Source organism: Pocillopora damicornis, chromosome 7 (genome assembly GCF_964200805.1).
Source record: "Pocillopora damicornis chromosome 7, jaPocDami1.2, whole genome shotgun sequence".
Classification (NCBI taxonomy): domain Eukaryota; kingdom Metazoa; phylum Cnidaria; class Anthozoa; order Scleractinia; family Pocilloporidae; genus Pocillopora; species Pocillopora damicornis.
The window spans coordinates 15679674-15706527 of NC_142676.1; the positions used below are offsets into that span (position 1 = coordinate 15679674).

Below are 26854 nucleotides of genomic sequence, written 5' to 3' on the forward strand. Positions count from 1 at the left end.
TTGGAAGTTGTGAAATTTATTAATTTCTAATAATTCTCTTGCACTGAATCTTTCCCTACTGGGAAATAATCTATTAATTTCATTTTCTAAGGAATATTCTACACATTTTATTTTTTAACAACTTGTGATAAAATCAATCATATATCAAAATAACTTGAAAAATTTATCCCACCACTATTATATAAAATATATTCGCTTTGATATAATTTTGGTCATAAATTGCCAGCTAATCAAAATATCCTTATTGATTTAAAGCATTTACAAGTACAAATAGCATTTCAGTTAGAGGAATAAAACTTATTAGTAGAAAAAAAAATGTTGGATTTATGGGAGCATTAAAACAAGATTACTCAATGCGCGCAGTAAAATGAATCCCCGTTAAAATGCTTTGGAATCATTGGCATTTACTAGAAATCCTTTGATCAAACTACGAACAGAGTAATTCCAAAAAGCACATACTTGAGAATGAGCCACTTAAAAATTGGAACCGTATGTGGATACAACTGAGAAATGATGCGAATAACAAAAGCATCTCTAGGAATTTTACCTCCCAAACATTTCACACTCTTGGATCATTAATATTTCCAGAAAATATTGCTTGCAAGGAGCTGAAATTTTACGGATTACTAACTATAGAAAATTTCCATTGTTTCCGAGTAATTAATTTATACTCCAAGACCTCTCTACAGCTTATTAGAAATCATGGAAATAAAAATCATATTTTTTCCAAAACCTTTCTTAAAATTAAATACACCTTCGACTGCATAAACAAATTGTTTTACAGCCATACCCAAATTCCATATTTGATTATCACAGATGATCTATAATACAATTTAAAAGGCTCCTAAGGATCCTTCTCCCCGCCAAACCCGATTAACATGCAACTCAACATGAGCCGCCACATTGTAATTTGTCCTACGAACCCTACCATACTTTAACCTTTTACACTCTAAGATCAGTACGCATATTCTCCACACGGTTCTCTATACATTTCCGAAGGTGCTGACAAGAAGAATTTGCTTAACAGTCCACAGCTTCTGTAGTTGTTGATTATTTTCATAATTCTCATGATTGTAATGTTTGATTCAGAAGAGATACTGTGAGGAGAAATTAGAGGGTAATCTCTCTTAGGGGTTAAAGGGTTAAAGTACTTTGCACGTGAACAGCTCTTACACGTACCAACCCCTACAAGAAATCCGTCACGAAAAGAGTGAAAGAAAGAAAGAAACAAACAAACACTGAAAAGTTAAGTGAGCATTAGCCTGATATCACCGTTAACAAATACCCCTCAGTTGTTATACTACTGTAAGACTAGTGCCCTAAATATTCACGTCTGATTAGTTGACAGGAGATACTATATTCAATGAAAAATATGTTGCGTAGCGCAGAATTTCGCGCCAAAATAACGCGACTGCAGAATTTCCCAAATATGTATCATTTCGTAACTATCCATGTGTCAGCGAGGAAGCCATTGTTACTACTCAGCCTTGTTTGTATGGTGGCATTCAAACAATTTTAAGAGAGAATAAATAAACAATGCCACACAACACAATGACTCAGACCAACAATGGTTCCTTGAAAAACAGTGTACTATGGTATAAAATGGTTTCCTGTAAAGACCACCATCTAAATTGCGATTTGTCACTCGCACAGAATTTTGCTGAATGTCCCGCTGTAACTTAATGATGCCTAGTTTGCATCCACAACGTGCAAAATGATCTACATCTTAACTTGTTTCTCTTGCTTCTTGCTTCTTGCTTGCAGCCAAGTTAGGGCGGCAATCTCGAGAAGAGGTATTTGACGAGCTTCTGAAAGATTTCATCTCACAGTCACACTCGTTACAATGCCAATTCTCTAGCCATTGTTAGAAGGTTTCCAACGGCATTCCAGGTGGGTTTGCTACGTTTCGTCTCTCTGAAGTTCGATAGCGGCCGGTGATATCGTAAGACACGTTATCCAAATGTTCATACTTTGTTCACTCGGTGCATACATAGTGTATGTACGATCTGGAGTATCCACACAAAACAGGAACCGATTTTTGCTCTTGCCACACTTCTTGTGTTCGTACACACGGGTGATGGCCTTGCAGCTGATAGCTCCTTTGGGAATATCCGCCTAGCAAGAAAAATGACTAGATTGGTAATTCCACAATTTTCTCTACCAGCAAAACAAATGAAGTTTTTGAGTACTGAAATTATCTAATATTCACCTAAACATGTACAATCTTGATCACAAGAGTTGGAAAATTTTGCAAAGCGTAATTACTACAGAAGAAACATCATTCGAACCCGACTTTTGGTACACGCTGGAAGCCAGGTACACCGGAACTCAACGCCACTGTATTTTAAATTCTTCTTTTTCAGCGGTATTACATCGCTTCATTTAACTAACCTTTTCCGTTTCAAAGTAAGCCAAGCATTTCCTAGTTAGGTCGAGGACAAACCATCGTCTCTTCCAACTCCTTCGAACCTCTGAAAAAGACAAGCAAAACATAACAGGTTGTTTTAGCGTTCCTTTGCATCTTGTTCTTTGCAGTAGAAGGGGTCGTTGGCGAAAAAAGGGAACAATTTCTAAATAACATAATTTTTCACTAAAGGAAATTGACTTCAGTTCAGATGACGCCATTAACACGTAAAAGAATAACAAGGAAAAAAACTTTCAAAAGGTTTACATAAACTTCAAACAGTTTATAGTGGTTAACAGTATTGCCTGAGACGTAACTAAACCGAGCAGAGGCATGGCGAGAAACAAAACGGACGGAGTAGACCCGAGTTTGAGTGAAAGGAAGTAAAAGGGATAGCTGTTAGCGATGATCACTTAAGTAATCGCTCGGCCACCGTCAATGAGGCGTGGGTTCGATTCCCGCCCTTCTCCTGTGGATTGATCAGGATGATTGCGATGCTGAATTACACAAACGAGTAACTAACAAAAAGATATTTAAACCAATGTCTTTTTAATGCCAACATTTTTTATAACATAACTAGTAAATTTGTCTAATCAAATTCAATTGCGCGAGCGTGCTTCATATTCCTATTGTGCACGCTCATGACGTCAGCAAACAAATCCCTCGAGAAAAACAATTTTCCATCGGGTTGAAAATGTTATAAAACAAAACAATTGGTTCATACGTCAGCTGTGCGTTCAACGAGATATGAAACACTTGGGACATTTGGAGAGCACTCAAGAAGCTGGCGTGCTCTCCAAACTTCCCGCGTGCTTCATAGCTTCATATCTCGATGAACGCACGCTGACGTACGAACCAATGGTTAATTCATCACGTATCACTTTTATAGTACATTTGGTCAGCTGATGCCTGTACCAATATTTTCTGTGGTAGTTCTTTGTTTCATACAAGAATCATCCGCGAAGAGAGGTGTGTAGCGAAGTGAAGATTTTAGTTACACTTCAATTTTGAAAAGAACCTACATAAATATAACGTGTCTACAGGTTTTGTTGCAAATTGAATATAACTCGGCCGGTTTCTCTTCTCAAAAAAAAGGGTCTATCTTTTTAGAAAATAAGGCTTAGAATATAAGGCCTGACATCCAATCACTGCTGATTTGGCTCAAATTTAACTATCATATGCTAGCATATCAAATGCAAGGCCACTTTGAATATTTTCCAAGACTTACGTCCTTGTTTGACCATATAGCCACAGCATCGTGATTCAGTCACTATAACATCCTTCTCTGAACCAACATCGATACCTAAACAACGATGAAAGCGAATTTACAAACACCTATAAAATTAGCATTCGACCAAGGACAAATTTGGACGCAAGGAATAAGAGCTCATTTAATTTTTGATGATCCAAGATGGCTCCAACTCGTGCGTAAAGATTTTTTCAAACGTTGCAGATAGGTAAATTTTGATGTTCTGATTAAAATAAATAATATACAAAAAAGGAATTGCTCTTAAAAAATTAAAAATACCATTTCAAGTCTCCTCAAGGATGGTGTTTATTTTGAAACAAAAGGAATGTGTGGAAATCCTCTAAAGTGGATGGTGTGAAACGAAAGATCGATCTTTAAGTAACCTTTTTTCATCAGATAAAAACTTACTGCATTATGGCTGATAGATAGTCCTGTCAGGGGATTTTCTTACCTTCGCTGTCGAGGTACTCTTTTAGACTGTTGTATTTCTCGGAGATGGGAAGATTTCTCACATCAGTGGTAGGCTCTTTTGTGAAGACAAATACACACAAAAAAATTAAGTCAACGAATGGAGTGACAAAAGAGGTAACTTAACTAATATATAATACCGTTCCATCTCTTCTCATTCCTTCTAAAACAGCTGCTCATCTTTTATCGTCATTATAACATTATCACGCCTTCATTATTATTACCACCACGATTAGTGTTGTATAAGGGTATATCGTAAAAAACTCGAATATCATCCTTAGCTGTCATGCGGCCAACATCTTTTTAAAAACATATTCTTTTTGCTCATCACAATAGCCTAATATCTCTCTAAATTCAACGAAAGAGCTCAAAGATTACCACTCTGGCTTTTTTAAAGGATTCTCTGGACATTTTCGACTTTGCAACATGTAGAATACTTGTCACAAATACTGACATACAGCTTAGCTAACAAGCGAGTTCTCCACAGCTCGGTCGGTTAAGCATTCTTTATTGCGAAATCAGGAGTGCCTAAGCTGCGAGTCTTCACAAGGACTAAAAATTCTTCCGGAGTCTCTAGCTTGCTACAACTTTTTAACATATTTTTTTAAACGACTGTTGCACTCTTGACTGACTCGAGGGGATTCAGAATCAATACGGCTTCATACATGCGTCTAAACCTAATGGCCTACCCAGCCGAAGCTTGTCCCGGTTTCCAAAGCATAAAGCGATTATGAGTATTACTACTCTCCCTGGATGGGATGCCAGTCCGTCACAAGGCTCCCGCCCTGCATTTCATCAGCCTTCCCTGACCATTCGTTGGTCAGGGAACCCTTTACACTCGTGGGTGGTGAGATGCGGTTAGACTTAAGTGTGTTGCTCGAGAACAAAACACTAAACCCGACCGGGCCTCAAACCCACAGCCTTACGGACTAACATTGGGCCTTTACGGCTCACCGAAAAAACTTACCTGCATTGACAGCATTCACTATCTGCTCAGTGTAGAATTTGCTGCTCCCGACCCGTCGCAACAACGTTGTTTTCTTAGGAGCTCTTTTTTGCCGCAGATCAGTGGTCAAAATATCATCCAACGAACGACTGCGTGTCATCCGCCTCCTCGGCATGGACAACGACTTCATAGATGACATCAGAGTATCCGGGTCCTCTTCGGACAGGTTAGAAGCCTCGCTTGGCCAGGTCCCGGATGCGTCAAGTCCGTTATCAAGCGAACTGTTCCTGCTACCCTTAAACACGCTAAAATGATCGTTTGAACTCTTTTTTTGCAAGGCACGGTGAAGAGTAGCTGTGTGGAAGGAAAATGTAGAAGAGTAATCTTCGGAGTCCACTTCTGCAAGTTTACGAATCAAGCTGCAGTATTTTTCCTGGAGCTCCTGAAAAGACAAAAGCAAGTGGGTGTCTCACTCAAAATCTGTAGCCACCGTAAAATCCCAGCTATAACCCCCCTCCCCACCCATCTTACAGGGAACAACGCACAACGTTTTCAGTGTGGTCTTTTGGCCAAAAAACGGCACTTGCAATGTTACAAGGCTCACGAAACCGCTGACCACATCATTGTCTTGAGCGTGAGCGTGATTCACGCTTAATACTTCGGAGAGAGGGTCAAATAATTATAAAAGAAAACAACAGCTTATGAGAAACATTTAAAGACCATACCATGAAATCTTGTTTGAACAACGTCACATATTATTACACGGCCACCAAACACAGGTTGCCATAACTACCAATATGATCGCAGCTTGGAGCAGTGCAGTTTAGAGGCCCTCTGTCTCGTCGAAATGCCTCGGAAAGTGATCAGCCACCTGCCTTGATTAAACTTGTCGAGTAGCACTGACATTGACGGTTTAAGTTATTTTGTCATCAGTGCTAGCTCTTGTCAGCCATTGAATGCTGGAGAGGATGCTGCTAGCTTTCTAGACCAATCGTAGAGCGGGTTAAAGCCGAACCGATCTCATTCCAGATTGCTTTTGACACACTAATCAAAACTGCCCCAAGTCAGAGACGTTATTCAGGAAAGGAATTTTGGGAGGGATTTAAATATGTACGCCCAAATTTTGTTACCTCGTATCTATCTTCTAGTTTCAGTGCCTCCAGCTCGGCTGCTTTTGAAGCATCGTGAACATGATCATGACGATATCGATTGACATAGAATGACGACCACAATTTAACATAAGGTATTCTGTACAGGGGACGAAGCACTCTGGGAAAAAAAAATAGAATCAAGCACTTATATAAGTTAAAGCAGTCAACTTTTAAGTTATAACACGAACAAAAGTTTAGGTCACGGGGAGGACACCGTCAAGACCGAAGAGCAGACACCGGCACTACTATTACCTAATATCAAATTTTAAAATACGGCTTGTAAAATCATTTCTGACACGTTAAGTTATCGGTTCTTTCGAGAAACAGGCCCTTACACCCACACGTGGGTTGGTTTTGTAGTTAGCTCTTTTCCTTGCTCCTAAGCTATTTTGTCTGAATTCTCCTGGAATCCTCCCTCCATAAAAAACGCAAATTTAGATTTGACTTGGTAAAAGAGGAAAAAGACCATCAAAGGAGCAACAGGATTTGGCTTTTGACGCGAATGATTCTGAGAAGAACACGTCTAAGTTAAAGTGTATCACAGCACCCTGCCCTCAGAATGCCGTTTGAAGTCAAGTTTACAGAGAGTCCTCCTCGTATACATCTCCAGCACTCTGTCATACTTTAGTAGGAGTACCTTTTATAAATTCAAATCTGGCGCATTTCTACGGGTATAAAAATAACTCAGAGTTTTTTCAAAGTAACAAAATCCCCCCAACAAGGGTTGACGAGAGGATTTGACGCAAACGTAGAGATTTTCCTCTTGAATCTCAGCGAACTGTTTGAGAGGGCGCCAGCGCTGATTCAGGAATGAAAAGTTAACGCCCGTCCAGATTTGTCTCGTGAATTCATGTAGCGTCGTACGTTAAAACATTTTGTGAGGTGTAACCTTTGTGAGATTAAAAACTGAAGGAGTTAAAGTATCAAAATAAAAGCTGTCTTCAGAGCGAAAAAATAAATCAACACTGTTCACTGACCCCAGATTTACTTAACGGTGCTATGACATCCTTTAGAGACAACGGAAAAGGACACAGTGTTGTGATTTGTTTCAAAAATACTCGATTGATGGGTTAGTTGATTAGCACTCACTCTAGTCTTACCTCTGTAGCTGTTGTTCCTTATAACGCAAATTGATGAACTTTTCAGGGTTTGCCATGGTAGTCACGTTTAACCAGGTCCAAAGGGAAATTGTCTTATCCTCATATTCTTCCTGTTAAGAAGACAACAAACCAATGTTTTCCTTTTGAAAAATAAAGTTCTGAGTAACACGCACAATACAACTGCCTTCCATATACAAAATCATTTCACAGGTCGAATTTGTTGATAAAACCGCTAGTGAGATTTCCGCCCAGCACCCTACTATCTTAAAACAAAGCATAGTCCCCGAGGAAATCTATTGTTTTCGCCATTGTTTTCTTTGTATAGGTAATAACATGATTTCGGGAGCAATTTGATGTTAATAAAGTAATTTAGTATAACAAACTGAGTTGATAACGTAAATTGGCCACCGTAAAGATTTTAAAAGCTGACGTTTCGAGCGTCAACCCTTTGCTGCTCGAAACGTCAGCTTTTAAACTCTTTACGGTGTCCAATTTACGTTATTAACTCAGTTGATAATACTAAATTACCCTGTTATATTCTCCCAACGACGCAGCACCACAATTTCTTACCCCCTTATTCTTTGGTGTTAATAAGCACGAGTTAATATTTCAAAGACAACAAAATTGCACGAAAAATCACGTTGTTACTTGTTAACAATTTACATGAAAAACGCATCACAATAAATCAAAACGGACGAAATTTTAGCAGCGCGCGCTATTTGTAATTTGCACTCGTGTTACAACTTACCATGCCAACCAGAAGCGCGTAAATTTTTTAATGCATATTATTAATTCAAGAACTGTATGCATCATGAAGTAGGGGCTGTGCAGAAATTTTACAAACCGTTACCAACGTTATGAAGTTTATCTTAGGAGTCAAGTACGCTTCAGAGTCCATATCATTTTTATCTTCGTTATCATAAAGCAGGTGGATAATTGTAAGACAATAACCTCAGTTTGAGATTATAAGGAGTAACCTTACCTTCCAAACGTTTCCTTCAAATATGCTGAAATTCGACTATGGTTTAACCCTTTATACCCTAACATCAGTATACAAGTTCTCTTTACTGTTCTCCTCACATTTCCTTTAGTATTTACAGGGAGAATTTGTTTAACAATCAATCGCAATCATTTCCTGTATTCCCGTAACCTTAATATTTGATTCAGGGGGGATACTGTTGTAGAAATTAGATGGTTATCACTCCTGGGGGTTAGAAGGTTAAAACACTTCTCTATCAGACAGGTTACTACTTAAAGATAAAAAGTACAAAACTTCTGAATCGTAGTCTTTCTTTAAACACGTGACAGAAAAAATACACACTGCTGTAAAAAATTGAGCGTCAACATACAAATAGATGAGGCTTGAAGTTACGTACCTCTTCTCTCTCGCTTTCTGCGTTGGCAATAAACGTTCCAAATCGCGAGGAATAAACGTGTTCTGCAATTACCTAAAACAGAAATAAGTGCAGTGAGGACAAGGTATAACTTATCAGGTAGCACCGTCCAACATTGGAAAAAGGCTGAAACTTCCACAAAGGCCGTGTAGTGAAAGACACATGAACAACTCTTGGTCTCTGTTTATCAGTTAGTTAGAGAGATACTTGAATGCGAGAATAAAAACGCCCATGCACTTGGTGGAGAAATACACTGCAAACCAGCGCGTGCATCAATGCTGGTCATAACAACTGCGCGAGATATTCACTCAAGAGGTCTGCTGCGAGCGTGGAGATAGAAACTTTTTGTGTAAATCTTTGACTCTGCAACAGAATTTGGTCGCAGCAAAAGGTCGCATAATTTCCAACTGGCTTGAATTAGCACAACTTGGCATTGTCTGTTGACCCTTTCCCTCTCAAGATCTCATTAGTAATTCTCCTTGTCGCCTGCCATCAATTCTCATAAGGTTGGTTGGGAAAACTCTGTATTGCATCATTTTATAACCCCCTTATTTTTATTTTTCCTCATTCTCGTCACACGTCTGCTTGATTTAACAAATAGAGAAGCCTTGACTGTGCTCTGTTCTGTTGTAAAGCACGCAGGAAGCGGCTAGAGCACGAAAGAAGTGTAGGGAGAAACACGAGACGTAGTCGAATGTTTCTCCCCACTTCTTGAGTGCTCTAGCCGCCTCCTAATCGCTTTACAACAGAACAGAGCACAGTCAAGGCTTCTCTAATTGTTTTATAATAAATAATCCGTTAAATTCCCCAAGAATTACTTTCAATTTTCAAAACAAATCTTATTTCCAAAGCAAACAACAGTGTCGTCAGCATGCTCTATACTCTCATAAAGCACGCTACAATAAGCCAATCAGAATCCCTGTTAGAATGGTTCAAATAATCTGATTGGCTGTACAAGACTAAAGCTGTCAAAAATGTCAAACCATCAAAGTTCAAAAACCATCAAAGCTCATATTCTGCAACAGTTTACAAACTAAAATAGCTCGGCATGTCGAATTTAACACTTTTGCCTGAAGTTTTTTAGTTTCTAATGCAGGATCTGAAAGTGAAATGTTCAGTGAAATTCGGCCCAATCGTGGCTCACAAAAATACGCAAGTTATTTTACATGACAAGTAGAAAACAAACTGTTCAAGGCGAGTGTATTATGAATGAACAACAGCCGAAGTCACTAAGAAATGAAGATCGCTCGGAATGACAGCGTCGTAAAACTCGGTTGCAGTGACTGATCTGGCCTTCCACTCAACGCATCGGAAAGGTAATCAGGGCAAGCTCTTATTTTTTCACTCGAAGGGTAGTCGATTTAGTTCCTGAGGCTTGCTCCATTGCGATGACCGAAGATCGCCATGATTAGCTAGCCGCGATAGACCTCAAGTCGCTCTGACACCGTCATGATTAGTATGAATTTTAACAGTTATGCCAGGTTATATTTTTCATCATTCCTGTTTTTTTCTGTTTGAAATCGAAACTTTATATTATTATACAAGTGTTAGCTGTGTTTGATTTTTATTACCGTACGAAAACTCGCAATCTAACTGAGCGTGAAAACCGTTAAAAAAAACTCGGACTGTCTATCTTGTTATATCTTTGAGGATTTTTGTCTCTGCTCACGTTACAGTAACGTAAATTACTGCGCCTGGCATTTTTGCAAACCTTTTTCGCTTGTTCCGAAATTTCACTTTCAATTAACGAAAGAAAAGCTAGAAAGAAGTCCTGGAAAAGGTCGGACAGCTCAGTTCTATGCTCTATACTCTCTTATTATATACTCAACAAAATTTCGCGTTTCTGATTGGTCAATGATGAATGCATAAATAGGTTATAGAGTGCAATAGAGGTTATAGAGTGCAATACGGAGAAGTTGCCATGGAAACACCGGGGAAGCGCCAAATTTGAACACCAAACTATAAAAAAATCGAGAATATAATAAATAAACAATCGTATGAACCTGCTCGTGCATTTCGTGATTTATGGTCACTCGCGATGTTTTGAAAGTTCTCAAATTGCACTCGCCTACGGCTCGTGCAATTTTGAGAACTTTCAAAACATCACTCGTGCCCATAAATCACGAAATGCACTCGCGTTCATACGATTTCCTATACATAGAGCACGCTCTTTCAACCAATGACAGTACGTGTTATATCCAAGCTTTATTATAATTAACAGATTAACAAATTAACTAATTAAACTGATTAATTAATTTACTAATTAATTAATTAACTAATTAAACTAATTAAAAATTGTTCCCTACACTTCTTTCGTGCTCTAGCCGCTTCCTGCGTGCTTTATAACAGAACAGAGCACAACCAAGGCTTCTCTATTTGTTTTATAATTAAGAACCATTAAATTCCCCGAGCATTGCTTTCAATTTTCAAAACAAACTTTATTTCCAAAGCGAACAACAGTGTCGTCAGCATGCTCTATACTCTCATAAAGCACGCTACAATAAGCCAATCAGAATCCCTGTTAGAATGGTTCAAATAATCTGATTGGCTGTACAAGACTAAAGCTGTCTAAAGTGTCAAACCATCAAAGTTAAAAAACCATCAAAGTTCACCTTCTGCGATAGTTTACAAACTAAAATAGTTCGGTAGGTCGAATTTAACACTTTTGCCTGAAGTTTTTAAGTCTCTAATACAGAATCTTGAAGTGAAATGTTCAGTGAACTTCAGCCGAATTATGGCTCATAAAAACACGCGAGTTTTTTCACATGACATGGTAGAAAACAAACTGTTCAGGGCGAGTGTGTTTTGAATGAACGACAGCCGAATTCACCGGAACATGAAGATCGCTCGGGATGACCGCGCCGCAAAACTCGGCTGCAGTGACAGATGTGACTTTCCACTCAACGCATCGGGAAGGATATCAGAGCAAGCTCTTATTTTTTCACTCGAAGGGCGGCCGATGTAGTTTCTGAGGCTTGCTGTGATGACCGGAGATCGCCATGATGAGCGAGCTGCGATGGACTTCAGCATGATCATATTCGCTCAGACACCGTCATGATTAGAATGAATTTTAACAGTTATGCCAGCTTGGTTATATTTTTCATCATTTCTATTTTGTTCTGTTATGTTTTTGATCACTGAACTTTATATACTATATGAGTGTTAGCTGTGTTTGATTTTTATTTCCGTACGTAAGCTTGCAATCTAACTGAGCGTGAATCAATCTTTAAAACCTCGAATGTCTATTTTGTTTTTCCTTTGAGGATTCTCGTACCTGCTCACGTTTTAATAACGTAAATTACGGCGCCTGGTATGTTTACAAACCTTTATTTGGTTCTTCTGTTGCTACTTGCCGGCTCGCTTGTTCCGAAATTTCACTTTCAATTATCGTAAAAAAGCTAAAAGGAAGTCCCGGAAAAGGTCGAACATAGTACAGTTTGGCAGATGGCGTGACAGCTTTAGCTCAGCTCTATGCTCTATACTCTCGTAGAGCACGCTCTTTCAACCAATGACACCGCGCGTTATATCCGAACTTGATTATAAATTGTATTGGTATTGTAAGAAGAAATTCTGACTTGGCCACTGATGGGAGTTAAAGAACAAGTGCCAATTTGCAGCTTGACCCTCACGATAAGAGCACACGAAGGTCGCGATGATAGCAAGAGAAAAACGCATTCCACAATAACGACGATTAACGTACAGTGCCTTACATCTTACCTCAAGTAAAAGGCTGTTAAACTCGAATGAGAATGGAAACTGTTGAAGGACCTGCAAAGACAGAATCGTCGTTTTTTATCAGTCTGTTCCAGTTTGGAAAACGGAGCGTGATAGTAAATGGCGTGCTAGTTGCAGCGGAGGGAAAAAAAGGAGAGAGGCATGGGTCGGGTCACATAGCGAAGAAATCGTATGGCTTTCTTGACCAATCAACTCTACTTTAACTCCAGGTTGACCAATCCAAGCTCCCTTATACCTTTTTTTGTCTGTTTTCAGGTCGTAAGGAGTGACTTAAATAAGTGCAATATATCATGCGACCATCGGCCACTTTACCTGCCAAACACAGTCCAACCATTGAAGAAACACCGGACTGTAATCATCATGAGCCTGCGGGGACATGGTACGGGAGTAAAATTTGTGACCAAATGATAACCATTCCTTTTGAATCAAGATCTGGATAAAAGGAGACAAATCAGAAGTGAGTTACACCTAACAAAATGTGAATAAGTTGAAGTTTGCAAGCAGATTTGACAAAATTGGATGAGATTTGATGGTCTGGTGGTTAACTTGCTGGAAAAGTCTGGTTTCAAGCACCAGCTATAGTTATTGTGTCGTGTTCTTGTGCAAAACAAAAACGTCACGCATATGGGCATGCAATTAAGCCCTCTTAGCATCGCTTTTGAGAGAAAATTCCATTGTTTTTAAACGTTTTGTCGAGGCTAGAAAGGCTAATTCACAGGAATATAGAAGAGGAGCAATTAGACTTGCCGTATATGAAAAATTTATTTGAACAGTAAAAAAGCTACTGTTTAGGGTTGAATAACTTAGTAGAGACAAGGCAAGGACGGCGAACAAACCTGAAAGCCAGCCACTGTCCTATAAAAAGGATCCAGCAACAACTGAGAAAGACTTGTCACCTGACGAACGATAACCCAATAAATAATATGAACCACTGAATATAACCAACGTTATTTTCAATTTCCATGGAGTGAGCGAGGAGAAAATACCACAACAAAATTAAGTGAAAAAAAACCAAACTGTTTTCTCATTTTGTAACGAAAATTGATGTAGAATTGTCACCAAGGGGCAATAATGCATCTGATATGACGGCCCCGGAGAAAGTGATCCACAAAATGATTGGACGTCTTTGACAAGAGACCAAATTTGTTTTAGGTGGCTAAGCTTGAAATTTTGTCTCTATTCACTCGCTGGGTGCGCATAATTTAATGAAAAGTTGCTTCTGAAATGTAGTGGGATGCAACACAAGAGAACCGATGGTGGATTTAAGTATATTGGTATAAAATAAACAGAAAAAAACCCTGACAGTGTCAGTCAATGCACATTCAGATAACTGCAGGTCAACGCAAACACAGGCACACATTCATTTGCGTTCATTTGTAACTCCAACTTGGATTATGAGCCTAAGAGGAGTTGCATTACTTTTGGGAACTTTTGCCTGAATTTAGCAAATCGCCATTTATAACATGAAAATCTTCGCCATCTTCCACAGTCCTCGTCATTGTTTTAATCTACTATAACGTCTTTACTGTTTATCCATAATAGCAGACTATTTTTAAACTTAGTCTGGTTTCCGAATGGCAGAAAATTGACTCAAAACATGAAGATTAGCGCCTGTCATTGAAAACACACCTGAGCTGTTCTGTCCATTCCGTCTTCATAACTGATCATGACAGATGACTTGTCACAATCCATAGCAACTGAAATGTGAGTGGCTGTTTTGAGCAGCTCGCTGACTTGCATCAACCAATCACAATCATCCAGCGCAGAAAGCCATTTACTGTCATCACTGGAGGGTCAAAGTAATGCATTAGAGTGAAGTAAAATGCAGTAACATGGATGGATTTCACACAAAAACACAACCCATTGTGACTTGACCGCTTTCCCGCGCTAAAGGAAGGTTGAATGTATTGCTCTAACCTCTCACCATATGATACTTTCCTTTGTTCTTATTTCCTGTTATGATCACTTTGGTTTTAGTTTTACGACGCTAGATCAAAAAGAGCTCCATTAAAACCAGAAAAAACCAACAAGATAATTCTGTTTTATCAACTGAGTTGATGATGCGAACTGGCCACCGTAGATAGATTATGAAGCTAACATATCGAGCGTCAGCCCTTTGTCAGAGCGAAAGGGAAAAACAATAGGAATTGGAAAAACAACAAACATAGAAACTGACAAGGAGCAAACACTCAACATTCTCACCTTCTGTTTGCGAGAACTGCTTGAAGTTTGTACGCACTCTGCTTCACAGATTTGACATCTGGTATTCCCTCAGCATACATAAACTTGATGTTAGGATAATAGAAAGCTGAGACAAGAGAACGCAAAAAAAAATTATTATTTGATGTCTGCGTTAACTTCTGAGTAACCCTCTCATAATCAGACGTTTTTTGCTTACTTAGGGTTACAACTGAAGCTGTAATAAATATAACAATACGTGAAATTTGTATTAAAATCAGAAATAGTATAAGACGACGAGAATGTAGCGATTTGAGTACAAAATCACCATCACCAATTAAACCTGCAGTTTAAGTGATACATCAGGGGGAGATGACTTACTCTCGCCTTCCTGTGGAGTGAGCTGTCCTGTCATTTGAGTCACTTGTTGAGAAGAGTTCAGTAACCCTCCTCCTGACTGTCTTATTCTAAAGCAGAGGACAACATCGGTTACCAACAAATTAAAAATTCGATTACGGGCGCCGCCATTTAGAAAAACAAATTGCGGAAACAACAAGGCTCAGGAGGAGACAATAACATTTAATTTTTTAAATTAATATTTCCTTTTTGGCTCTTCACAGTTTCGAATTAGAGCAATCAAAGTCATTTGATTACTCTTCATCTACAATTTTACGTACTGTTCAGTGAAAACAACCAGTTTTTCTGTAGCAGCTTCACTAAGTGCGCTGACTGTTACAAGATACTTCTCATCTGCTGGGCAACGCGAGTCTTTAAGGCCTCTGCAAGAAACAATTCGAACAAAATTAGTGACTTGAAGCAAAAGCCAAGAGATCTTTTTTCTAGGACGTGCTACAGATATTTTTGCTGCAACATTTACTTCAAAACGCTAAAAACTGAGGCTCCCCCCGAACGCAATCTCCAAACCGTCTTCCTCAGTTCCCTGAGGATACACTATTTCCTTTGAATGAAACAATTTAAGGACACATCGAGAGTCCCTTACATTAATCAATGTCCCAACATTTCACTTTACACTGACGATCTAAAGGATTCCTCTCACAGAAAGGCAACATCTCAATGCCTAGACCTTACAACCCGGAAACTCCCAAGATTTGATCTGTAATTCTCTCTTGAAGTTCCTGCCTATTTCTTGTACATCAGTTATGTATCACCAGTTTATTGGATAAGATGTGTTGATATTGTAAGAAGTGAAATGTTAACTAATGACACATGTCAAATGAGCATGTGTCAATCAAATACCACTGTTCGTACCTTCTGAACAATGCTGCAGGAGACCTTAACATGACTGCACCGCAATTGATATGTCTCCAGCAAACTACTGGGAAACATCCTTCTCCTCTGCAAGAAGAAATAAAAACTCTGAGATAACGGAAAAATTACTCCTGGTCCTAGAAATTCCAGGATGCAAGCCAAGTTTGCCATCAAGAGCAGTTGCATGAACAGCCAGTCTAATTAAATACACTGCCGACCATCAATTATATACCTGTGAACGTCAGCTATTTCAGTTAACTCCTCCTTTGTCACTGAAATCGGCACAACCACTTTTGCTGGATAGTGTAAAGGCCGTGTTCCTTCTGGAACAAGAAGAGGTTTTAAAACTAAATTTATAACTAAAAATTTCGCTATAAATAAATTTAGCCTTATTTACTTGAAACTGGTAGATAAAGGAGGTATTTCATTTAGTAGTTACATGAAGAGTACACAAGGAAATTCTTTTGGACGTGTACTCACTGTGAATTTGCCAGTTTCCAGTATGGAATAACTTGAGTCGGTCACACTCAACTGCAAAAAATTACAACACACGATACTTTCAAAAATGCGAACTTAATTAATTAATGGTGTATGGGAAATTTGTGTTCTGTATGTTTATTTCCGTCATCTTCGAAAGTCTTAAATGAATTCCATGCAAAGAAAGCTCTCATAGTCATTAAAACATTTTGGCAATGATTCTTATCATGAGTTCCATTTTAATGTCGCATCCAACACTGACTACAACGCCTCCTTTGAAAATCTAAAAGGTAAAAGTCCCATATTCTTTAGCCTTGTCACACCCAAGATCTAAAAGGTAATTCTCCTTACCGTCTGCCATACAATTCTTATGATGTTAGTGTGGGGAATACTGGGTCAACTAATAATCCCCTGATTGATATTTCTCTTTATTCTCATCACTTGGCTGCTTGATATTGTATTGGTATTGTAAAGAGATATTCAGTCTTGGTCACCCGTGGCAGTTAAAATGTGAGGGATAAAATCAAACCTTTGAGGATTTGTGGGGTGATTACTTTAGGAAATGATGGATATGAAAATAGTCCATTTACCTTCAAACTTAAAGAAGTTGGGAGCATCTTTACTGTCCAAAATAGTACATGACGTAGGCAGAATGATGGAGCTTTTATAAGTAAAGGCAAATAACTTAGAAAAATCCTGCAAGAAATGGAAAAACTACCGTTACATAATACCATGCTCTAGCAGAGGATGTTTAAAGATTGTTATTAGTTCATTTTAAGGTGATTCCTCAGTATCACACTGAGCAACCTGTGTCGCACATAAAAAATATAAAAAATCAGGTGAATAGGCATGCCTGCAATCAGTTTAGAGCAAGCACAGAAACCCACTTTTTTATTGTAGTTTTCAAAACAGACTTTGGTAGGGAACATTTTTAATATGAAAAGTTTTAAAAAACCTTTGATAACTTTTTTTGTCTGAGGAATCATCTTAAGTTTGCTTAAAACTGGGAACAACCACTTTCCCTCTTGGTCACTTTTAAACAAGGGCAATTAAAAGAAAATCCACAACTGTTTGAAAGGGAGGTGTTAGTATTGCAATAATGAATAATAAAATTCTGAAATAATAATGAAAAGTAAAATTATTTTTAGGTGCTTATTAAGATACTTTCAATTGCTTCATCTCTTTTGTCACTGACTGCATTCCTGCATTCTTAAAACATTGTAAATGCTTTAAGTGATACCTGATCATAACAATTCAGCTTCAAGGCAGAGATACTAATTTCATCAAAGAGCCAATTAAAAACAGACCAAAAGTTAGAGCAAGAGATAGTCTCTTTAAAGAAGTTGTGCTACTTCTTGGAAAGAGCAGATAAGATAACTTAGAGCTACATGTATCTCCTTCTGTGTAAGAAAGTGATGTTGTACTGGTACACTGGTACACCAGTACTACTCAAACATCAAACTTCCTGGTGGTCTTGCAATTAAGAGATATATTATTGAAACACTTATTGAAATGAGTGTGCTTCTTGAAAAGGCCAGGGTATGTATCGGAAGGAGCTCCTTAAAATCAGTTGGTACACAAATTACCACTTACTATTTTTGAAGTTTGGAGAATGATTTTCATAACAGCCTCTGCATCAATTGTGGTCATAAGACCTGGACAAAACTAAAAAAGCACAATATATTAGACTTTGAGTTGAAAATAAAATATATGTACATGTTTAAACAAGTTCCATATACAACTTATGCTGTAGTCAATTGATACAAAAGCTTAAGATAATTACTGTAGTAGGTATGTATCCCTGTAGTGTGTGTATGAACTTGCTATAATTTGCTATAATTTGACACGCTGACCTGGTTCAGCTTAAAAGGTGGTTTAAATGGGGGCTTTTATTAACAATAACAAGGCCAGACCACGATACCAGGAGCTACATGCTGTATGGTCCCTACTTTGTTAACCAGTACCGAGAGGATGTAGGAGACAGGACCTATAGTTTATTGTCCTTATCCAAGAAGATTACAATGATTAACAATTTGCACATATCCTAGCAAAGGCAGCACATTCTCCTCAGTTAATTTAAGATCCTGAGTGTTGGTCCATTCTAAGGCTGAAACCCTCAACCTCCCCCACTGCAGCCTGGTGCTCTTCAACGTGAGCTAACCAAGCACATAGTAAGAACTGCAAGGATCATTTTTCCCAGTAACTGAGTTACAGCTAGAATACAATGCACTTACCCTATGTGATTGAATGTTGCTACAGAAAATTTCAAATCCATCCAACAAAAACATTTGTTTGTCTTTTGGCAAGTTCTTCTTGGAGAACTTCTTAATGTCAAAAATACTTGAAAGAGGAATAGACACTTCCACTTCATAACTATGATCTGTTTGATAAAAATAAAAAGAGAAAACACAAAAAGCCGTTAGCCACAATAAGCATAAGGTGACATCATCTGATCACACTGTACAACTGTATGTAATAACCCCAGGCTTTTGTACATGGGTGACCCTGGGAAACAAAAAGGAGAGTTCACAACTGTAGTGACAGTGTAAACACACTTGAAACAATTATTACTGTTGGAGTGCTCCCTTGTAAAAGTTGGAAGTGAAAAATTTTGACTGCATGAAGAACTGCCCAAGAACATAACACATTGACCTGGCTAGGTCTTGAACCCAGACCTCTTAACCCAGAGTCCAGTGCACTGACCATTAACCCACCCTGTCTCCTACAGTAATTTATTTTGAATTTCAATACACAGCAATTATTGTTTTCTCTGATAGTAATGTTAAATGTACTAAAGATCAAGTAAAGTCAGCACAAAACAGTCACACAGAATCTAAAAGACTCTAATGGACTTTTGTTACCTGCCTCTAAACCCTTTAAATCCCAGAAGTGACTAACATGTAACTTCTCCCTATAATATCCATATTGTATCCAGAAAACAGGTAATGAGAACACTCAAACATATCAGGTAGAAGTTGTTTATCTTGATCTAACACCAAATTCTTGTAACTAGTTCATATGGATATGTGTAGCAGCAAAAAGGGAGAATTTTCAATCTGACCTTGTGAGTTAAAGGGTTAACTGGCAAAATTTTAGAGAGTAACAGTTGTTGTACTCACCAATATGTTCAATATTTGACAGAATTATTGGCCTCAGGGTTTGTAATTTGACACTCTGTTCACAAACACCAGGAAGAGTAGCCACTGCATGGTTCTTCCCTTTCATTGACTGGCTGTGCCGCAGTCCTCTTCTCACGCCACCTGATTTTATTTTCTTAGAAATATTATGGGCACTCAACCTTAAAAAAAAACAACAACAATGAGGGCAGCCTCAGAGTAAGAACACATAAAAATCAACACTCTGTATTCAATCCAACCTGGAATCAATGTAAAAATGACAACTCATGAATTCAATTAGTTTACCACTGTCTTTTCTTTCCATACAATTAAAAAAAAAATGTATGTACTGGAGACTTGTGGCCCATCCAGCTAGAGCTTGTCCCTGTTTCCATAGTAGTTTTTACTGACTAGGAGTATTACAACAGTACTCTTTCCCAGATGGGATGCTAGTTTATTACACAATTGCCCCCAAGCTTCCCTGATAATTTGCTGGTACCCATTTATAACTCTTGAGTGGAGGGGCACTGTGAAAGTTATGTGTTACTTTTCCCCAAGAACACAACACAAGTAACCCGGTCAGACCCAATCAAACCCAGACCTCTGGAACCACAATCCAATGCACTAAACAGTAGGTCATCATCTATTTTAATGACCAAGATGCTACATTAAAACACACCTTTTATTTGGTTTCCTCGGAAGAGTTGCTTCAAAACTCCTGATTGCGTGACATTTAGAGTGGCTAGGGGAGGCCTTCCTAGAGCTTGTTTGAAAGTGATGCCCTCTCCTTGCCACTTCCTCAGGATCAGCATCAACAAACTCGTGTTCATCTAGGCCATGCTGCAACAAAAAAATATTGGAAGCTTAAAATTGTTTCTCACAACAACTAACAACATACATTATCATAAACAGATCTATCTTATACATCTTTTATGGTCCATCTACCAAAACTTTAGCCAATTTAAAGAAACAGTCAAAACCAAACAAAGGCTACTCAAACCCAGCCTAAGTTATGGTTTGAAAACAAGTAGATCTAAACTTGCACATTAACTGGTGTCCCCTGATCAAGGAGAAGGTCAAATGTCACCTTCAAACTAACAGTCTTTATGTATGTCCTGTACTTCCAAGATGCAAGAGTACAAATTAGAAGAATTCCATGCTGAATTCAGTTACTGTAGGGTAGTTGGCTCATTACAGTAGCCACAACATGTCTTTGGTTAATTTCTTATGGTTTGAGTGGCACTAAAATTGATAGCATTACAGAGGTTTCAATAACTTCTCTATAAGGAGTTGCAGATAGTGTATGAGGCAGCTATGCCGTAAGACAAAACCCAAACATGAGAGGCTGCTCACAGGCTAAACAGAAGATGGTGAGAGGTCTTAAATGCAGTGCTACACTACCTGTAACCAGCTTCCATTGAAACCCCTGGTTTTCATTAGTATGGGTAATAAAATGATTTCTCAAGCAATATGGTGTAAACAAGCATAAGCAAATTTTTCAAAGACAACAAAATTACACAAGCCCATAGGGAAGGTGCAATTTGTAGTCTTTGTGAAAAGCCTTAGGAAGTTTCGTTATTTTATGGAAAGCTTTACAACGTTTCCTTTTGCAGCTTATACTACTGCTCCATGATATACTAACTTAACCCTTTAACTCTCGTAAGTGACCAAGAAAGAATTTCTCCTTACAACATCAATACAATATCAAGCCGAAGAGCGATAAGAATAAAGAAAAAGATCAATTATGTGATTATTAATTGATCCAATACCAAATTCTCCAAACTAATACAATAAAAATAATATGGTAAACGATAGAGAGAATTACTAATGATATCTTGAGAGTTAAAGGGTTAAAATGTATTATTGAACAAGCTTGCCAGAGTATAAACTTATTTGATACTCATCATACATCATCATGTATATTCCTCTTTCTCCACTCTGTTCCACCTACGATAACCACTAAAAACCCCTATCAGGATTTCTCTTTCCTCTATGAATGAATTATCAATAGTTTTTTCCATACAGCATTAGCTACTTTTTTATAATGATGAGAAATGCTCCCTCAAAAAAGTGTGTCTACCTTCATATGAGAACCAGCAAAAATAACTCTGTAGGTGGTGATGTGGAGTACTCCTTCTGTAATATCATCAAAGGTGTCCACACATGTTACATGATCCTGCTGTGAAATAATCTGCTCTCCAGGTAGCAAAGGTGGATGGGTGTAAAATTTTTCTTGACCACAGATCTTGGAAGGCTGAAAGAAGAGAACAAAGTGCAAACTACATCAAGGATTAAACACAGTGAGCCTCAGTTACATTTTGAGCATCTTAAACATAAAAAAATAAAGATTCCTTTTTTCCAGAAACGTTAATCCTCTTCAACTTAATGTAAACCAAACATATTGCTTTCCATTATATTTGTTGCCTGTTGATGTGTTTTCTAAGCCATGAAGAGTTTTTTTTCTTTGAACTCCCACCTGAAATAATTAGAAATAAATTATTTTCCTGTGATCCTTGACCAGGCCAGCCAATTAAATTAAAACTGCTGTCTGCATGCCAAAAAATATAATTTTATGTCTAGTAGTCTTTCTAATTTGATTAAGAAAATATGGAATTAACATGTATTTATTTAATTGAAACAAAAAAGTATGGAATGAATGCAAGTAATATTTTGGTACTTGTGAATTACTGCTACTTCTCACAGTGTTCAGCAATATTAATACATGAGAGAATTATGAGTGGCAGTTTCTGTATTAGTAGGGAATATGTATCAATAGACAATGTTTCAAGCAACATTAATTGTATTAACTTCTTGTTAAAATCTCTTGTCACTAATTATCAGGATTACTTGAGATTAAAGAGATAAAATGATCAGACTAGTAATATGATGCAATATTATTGTATCATTTCTACTTGCAGAAACAGGTTCCTTAACACATCAATGATAATGAAATACACAGTGTACACTGTCCATATGGCACTCAGATCATCAGAAAACATACTTAAAGCACAATAGGCTAATATCCTCCTGACTCATTCTGACAAATTAAATTTATTTGCACACTGAGATACCAGTGTTATTTATCACTGCTTACCTCACAGCATTCCCCAACATCACACAAATAACACCTAAACACTGTGCTGCGCATCTCTGACAAGAGCAACCCAGGAAAGAGGTCATCAAAACCCTTAATTTCTTGCTCATGAACAGCAGAAATTTTTTTTGAAAATAATGCACAGTTTCTACATTATACATCTTTGTAAAATTGCATTGTAATGTCCTAGGATTATAATCTTCATTACTGCCAAAACCAACACATACATGTAGGTATTTCTGGTGTTTTTCATACACTTGGCATGTGACCAAAAAAGGAATTAAAAAAACTTGCAAAGGAAATCAGAGATGACAAACTCAGACAATCCAAACAAGACTGCACACCCTTCTACCTGCAGGAAAGGTGTTGATTAGTCTCTGAGGGACTCAAGGTCACCCAGTGTCAAGATTATGAAAAGTTAAAATTGACACCATTACAATATTTTCTTACTTTTGAAAAAACACTTGAAGAAGAAGAATGGACTTAAATTTTAACTCAACAGAAGCAAAAAATCTCTAAAACAAACATTACCCCAGCATATATCCTCTCTTTATTTCCTTGTGTTCACAATGCGATTAAAATGAATATTTAGAATGTTCAGAAATGTTGTTTTGGCTGCCAAATAAGCTAGTGGTCTGACAATTTTTAAGCCGCCTGCATACATACTATTTTTCACAAATTCTTTATAATTTTGTCAATCTTATTTCTCTTGTCTGCCCAATGTACACCAAATGTATTTCTGACCTAAGCTAGAAAAGCTAGTCTGCATTTAGAGTCAAAGTTTGCTCTTCTTTCAGATAGTGAGATTGATATTGATTTTAACTTTCCAAAAGGGCTACCTCTTTTCCATGATACATAGTAAATTTAGGGATAGTTCTTCAAAAAAAAAAAAAAAACTTAACACTTTGACTCCCAAGGTCTTATTAACAATTATTTTCCTTACAGTCTGCCATACAATTCTTATTATGTAAGTTTGGAGACTTTGAAAGCAGATGAACTAAAAATCCCCTAATTTATATTCTTCTTTATTCTCTTCACTTGTCTACTTGATATCATATAGTTATTGTAGGGAGAAATTCTGTTTTGGTCACTCATGGGAATTAAAGGGTTAATAATCAATAGATGACCACAATTAACTTCAAGTGGAATTACAACCAACTCCTCATTATTTAATATTCCATTTTATTATATAGATACTGATGAAATACCAGGATTTTTCCTTTTTAAATCATATCTTCATAACACACAGTGAAGATACTATTTTTATCTTTCACATATGAGAATATTGGTGTTGCCATGGTTACTCACATGATTAGCCAATTACAAGAGAGCTATTTTAAGATACGCTTTTGCTGTTATAGAATTTTCCTCTTCTTCATTAGAATTTTGACTTTTTGGAACAGAAAATATAAGTATTACTGTCTTTATTTCTCCTTTATAACTTTATATCCGAGTTTCATAACATTTTTGTGACAAGCATTTTGGTGACCATTTTAATTGCACTATTTTGCTGTTTCAAAAATGAATAAAAAAAAGTTGTCTTTTGTGTAGGAATTTCATCAGACTAGTATCTATAAAATAAACAGAACATTACATGGCCGCTTTGAGATATGAATATTATCTTCTAGTGCTGTATCTGTATGAAACATCTAACCAGGCATTTAATTTTGCCTTAACACTTTAACTCCCAGGATCTTATTAGTAATTCTCCCTACTGTCTACCATATAGTATTTGTGATGTTAGTGTGGAGAATTTGGTATTGGATCAACCAATAATCCCCCAGTTAATATCTTTTTTTATTCTCATTACTTGTCTGCTAATATTGTATTGATTATTGTAAGGAGAAATTCTGTCTTGGTCACTTATAGGAGTTGAAGGGTTAAACTGACGATTGATCTCATGACAACTTCATTCTCCCTTTGTCATGTTAACCCTTTGATCCTTAAGAGTGGCTTGCATCTAATTTGTCCTCACATCATAACCCCTGAATCTTACACATTACTGCCACAAGAATAAAGGAAATGATCACCAACTAAAGAAGTTTTGTTGTTCAACAAATTCTCCTTTTCAGCACCTTAGGAAATGTATAGGGAACAGTATGGAGAATATACATACTGATGTAAGGGTGTGGAGGGTTAAATCATTTTACTAAGAATAGTGATTGACTTTCACTCTAAACAATAATGATTAGGATCCATAGGAAAAGCACCACCAAAAATTAAACATTAAAAAAAACTCTTCTTCTGACATGATTTTGTTCACTAGTAACAACAGTGTCATCTAGCCATTGTCAATATCTCTTTAATGTGTACATATATCTGTTTATCTGTGATACAAAGCTCAGTGGAATTGCCAGACACTCAATTTTTATTCCATCTACATGTGTTATAAAGATCACCAAAGAAATCATGTCAAGTAAGGTATTATAGTTTGTTCACATACTTGTAGCAATTTCTTTAGTACAGTAGCTTGAGTGTAGATGACGTAAAAGTATGAGCAGTATGATTCATTCTAAAGTTAAGTCTTGTGAAGAATTTCTAAGCTGTGTAGCAAGCTATAGTAGGCTTGAATTAGGCTATCAGCTGAAATTTCAAGTGAGGTAGCTCAAAAATAAAATTTGCTAACCAACGATAGCTGGCCGAAAATCCAGCCAGTGATCACCCCTTTTTTAATAGGTGAATTTTGCTAGCAGTTGGTGCTTAAGGACAATGTTTCTGTGAGTAGAGCAGGTAGCAATTGTCACTGACATGTATAACCGACTAACCCTATTTATTATCATATTTCCAATGTTAATCAGAATAATCCAACTTGAACTAAAAAATCAATGCATTCCTACAAAAAGGAATCTAAAGATGGAGAAACTGACATTGAGCACATCTCTGTTTATTAAACTACAAACAACAGTAAATGTTGTAATGCTATTTTTAAGGATTTTCTATTGTGTGAACTTCAAAAAATAATTTGTAGTTTGAAAAGGAAATCAGTTGTCAAAGTTTCCTCCCTTATGAAAAAAAGGTAAAATAACTTTCATTCTTCCTACAACAAACAGCGTACACTCAAACATCTTACAAATCAAACAGCCTTTAAACCTCAGGATAGCACAATAAACTATGCAATGAAAAGAGAGGATGTAACCTGGTTTTAGCTCTTTTTTAAATAACAATACAAATAAAAAATAAATATTAAGTTATTTTTCAGTTGTATGGATTATCCCACACTGAGCACAAGAATGGCTGAGGCCAAGCATTTTCAGTTTGGGATAAACTTGTTTAAAACTACTGCTAAATCGTGGTTTTCAATAATAACAATTGTAAATTCCGCCTGATCACCTAACTAAATAATTCATTGCTTGCATAACTGATTGACTTCTATTAGATCACATGTATATTACTTCAAAGCAATGGAATTTTCTACTCCTGTAAAAACTTGCAATTCACATATTTCCATTTAAATATGAATAATTTTCAGTGTTGCGCGACAGTAAGAAAATGAAAGTTACTGTCTCAGACTTTACATAATACAAAATCGAAGGGTTATCAACCACTATTAATCATGTCAGAACCTAATATTATCCAGAACTAAGCCACCCATAGAATATACATGTATCGTTCATGTAATCACTCAACAGGCTAATTTAAGAAACAATGAAGTTTTTAGATCACGCAGAAAAACTATTCATGTTCAAAAATAAATTAAAATCGTTCAGTTGGAGCTTCACAAATAGGCTATTGCTGATTTGAGCTAAAAATATAACATGTCACACCACTTTTCCGTTATTGCGAAAAATATTTAGACAACCTAAAAACTTAAGTGTATGATTTTGAGTTCCTCGATTGACAATCGTCAGATAACACAAACTAACCCTCACTTCAACAGAAATGAACTCCTGCAGTGTATTGGTCTTTGTTCCTCAATATACGTAGTTTAGTTTAAAACATTAGTTTAAAACATTAGTTTTAAACAGTTGTCTCTAATATTTTACTTACCGATACGTTTGACGAAGGCGCTTCATTGAATATCCTTAATAGCTGATCTGGCGTGATAGAGGTCCTTTCCATACCCTTCTTGCAAACTAATAAAATTCATCGAAGGCCAACTACGACTTCCGTTTTCCTCAACACCTCTAACCTTCCGCCATAACTCTCTCGAAGACATTAATCACGTGACACAAATAAGTCAGAGTTCTTACAGAGATTCCAATTGGACAAGTTAAAACAACCAATTGGAAGAGCTGTTGTACTCTGACTTTTTCGAGCCCAGGGTCTTTTTAGC

General features: G+C 37.2%; 1 protein-coding gene and 1 long non-coding RNA gene across 3 annotated transcripts; one reads left to right on the plus strand and one right to left on the minus strand.

Annotated features, from left to right (window-relative positions):
• On the minus strand, positions 1 to 26749 carry LOC113682448 (uncharacterized). Of its 2 annotated transcripts, none has more exons than XM_089211973.1 (25): positions 26569 to 26749; positions 21568 to 21741; positions 20167 to 20327; positions 19491 to 19669; positions 18606 to 18751; positions 17965 to 18036; positions 16962 to 17067; positions 16375 to 16425; positions 16127 to 16214; positions 15895 to 15981; positions 15303 to 15404; positions 15007 to 15092; positions 14650 to 14755; positions 14077 to 14233; positions 13284 to 13343; positions 12760 to 12879; positions 12430 to 12480; positions 8695 to 8766; positions 7319 to 7428; positions 6198 to 6336; positions 5089 to 5509; positions 4105 to 4179; positions 3633 to 3707; positions 2392 to 2471; positions 1 to 2115 (listed from the first exon to the last, which is right to left on the minus strand). In XM_089211973.1, exons 1-25 carry the CDS (start codon positions 26638 to 26640, stop codon positions 1900 to 1902), a joined length of 3006 nt encoding a protein of 1001 aa, XP_089068099.1. In that variant the 5' UTR covers positions 26641 to 26749; the 3' UTR covers positions 1 to 1899. The 2 variants fall into 2 exon arrangements, with proteins under 2 accessions (XP_089068099.1, XP_027055421.2); XM_027199620.2 differs by having other exon boundaries at positions 16127 to 16217.
• Positions 9863 to 13749, plus strand: LOC149042803 (uncharacterized). The gene is made up of 2 exons (XR_016188325.1): positions 9863 to 10028; positions 12703 to 13749. It is a non-coding gene; the product is annotated as an uncharacterized LOC149042803 (long non-coding RNA).
• Positions 26750 to 26854: the final 105 nt, after the last annotated feature.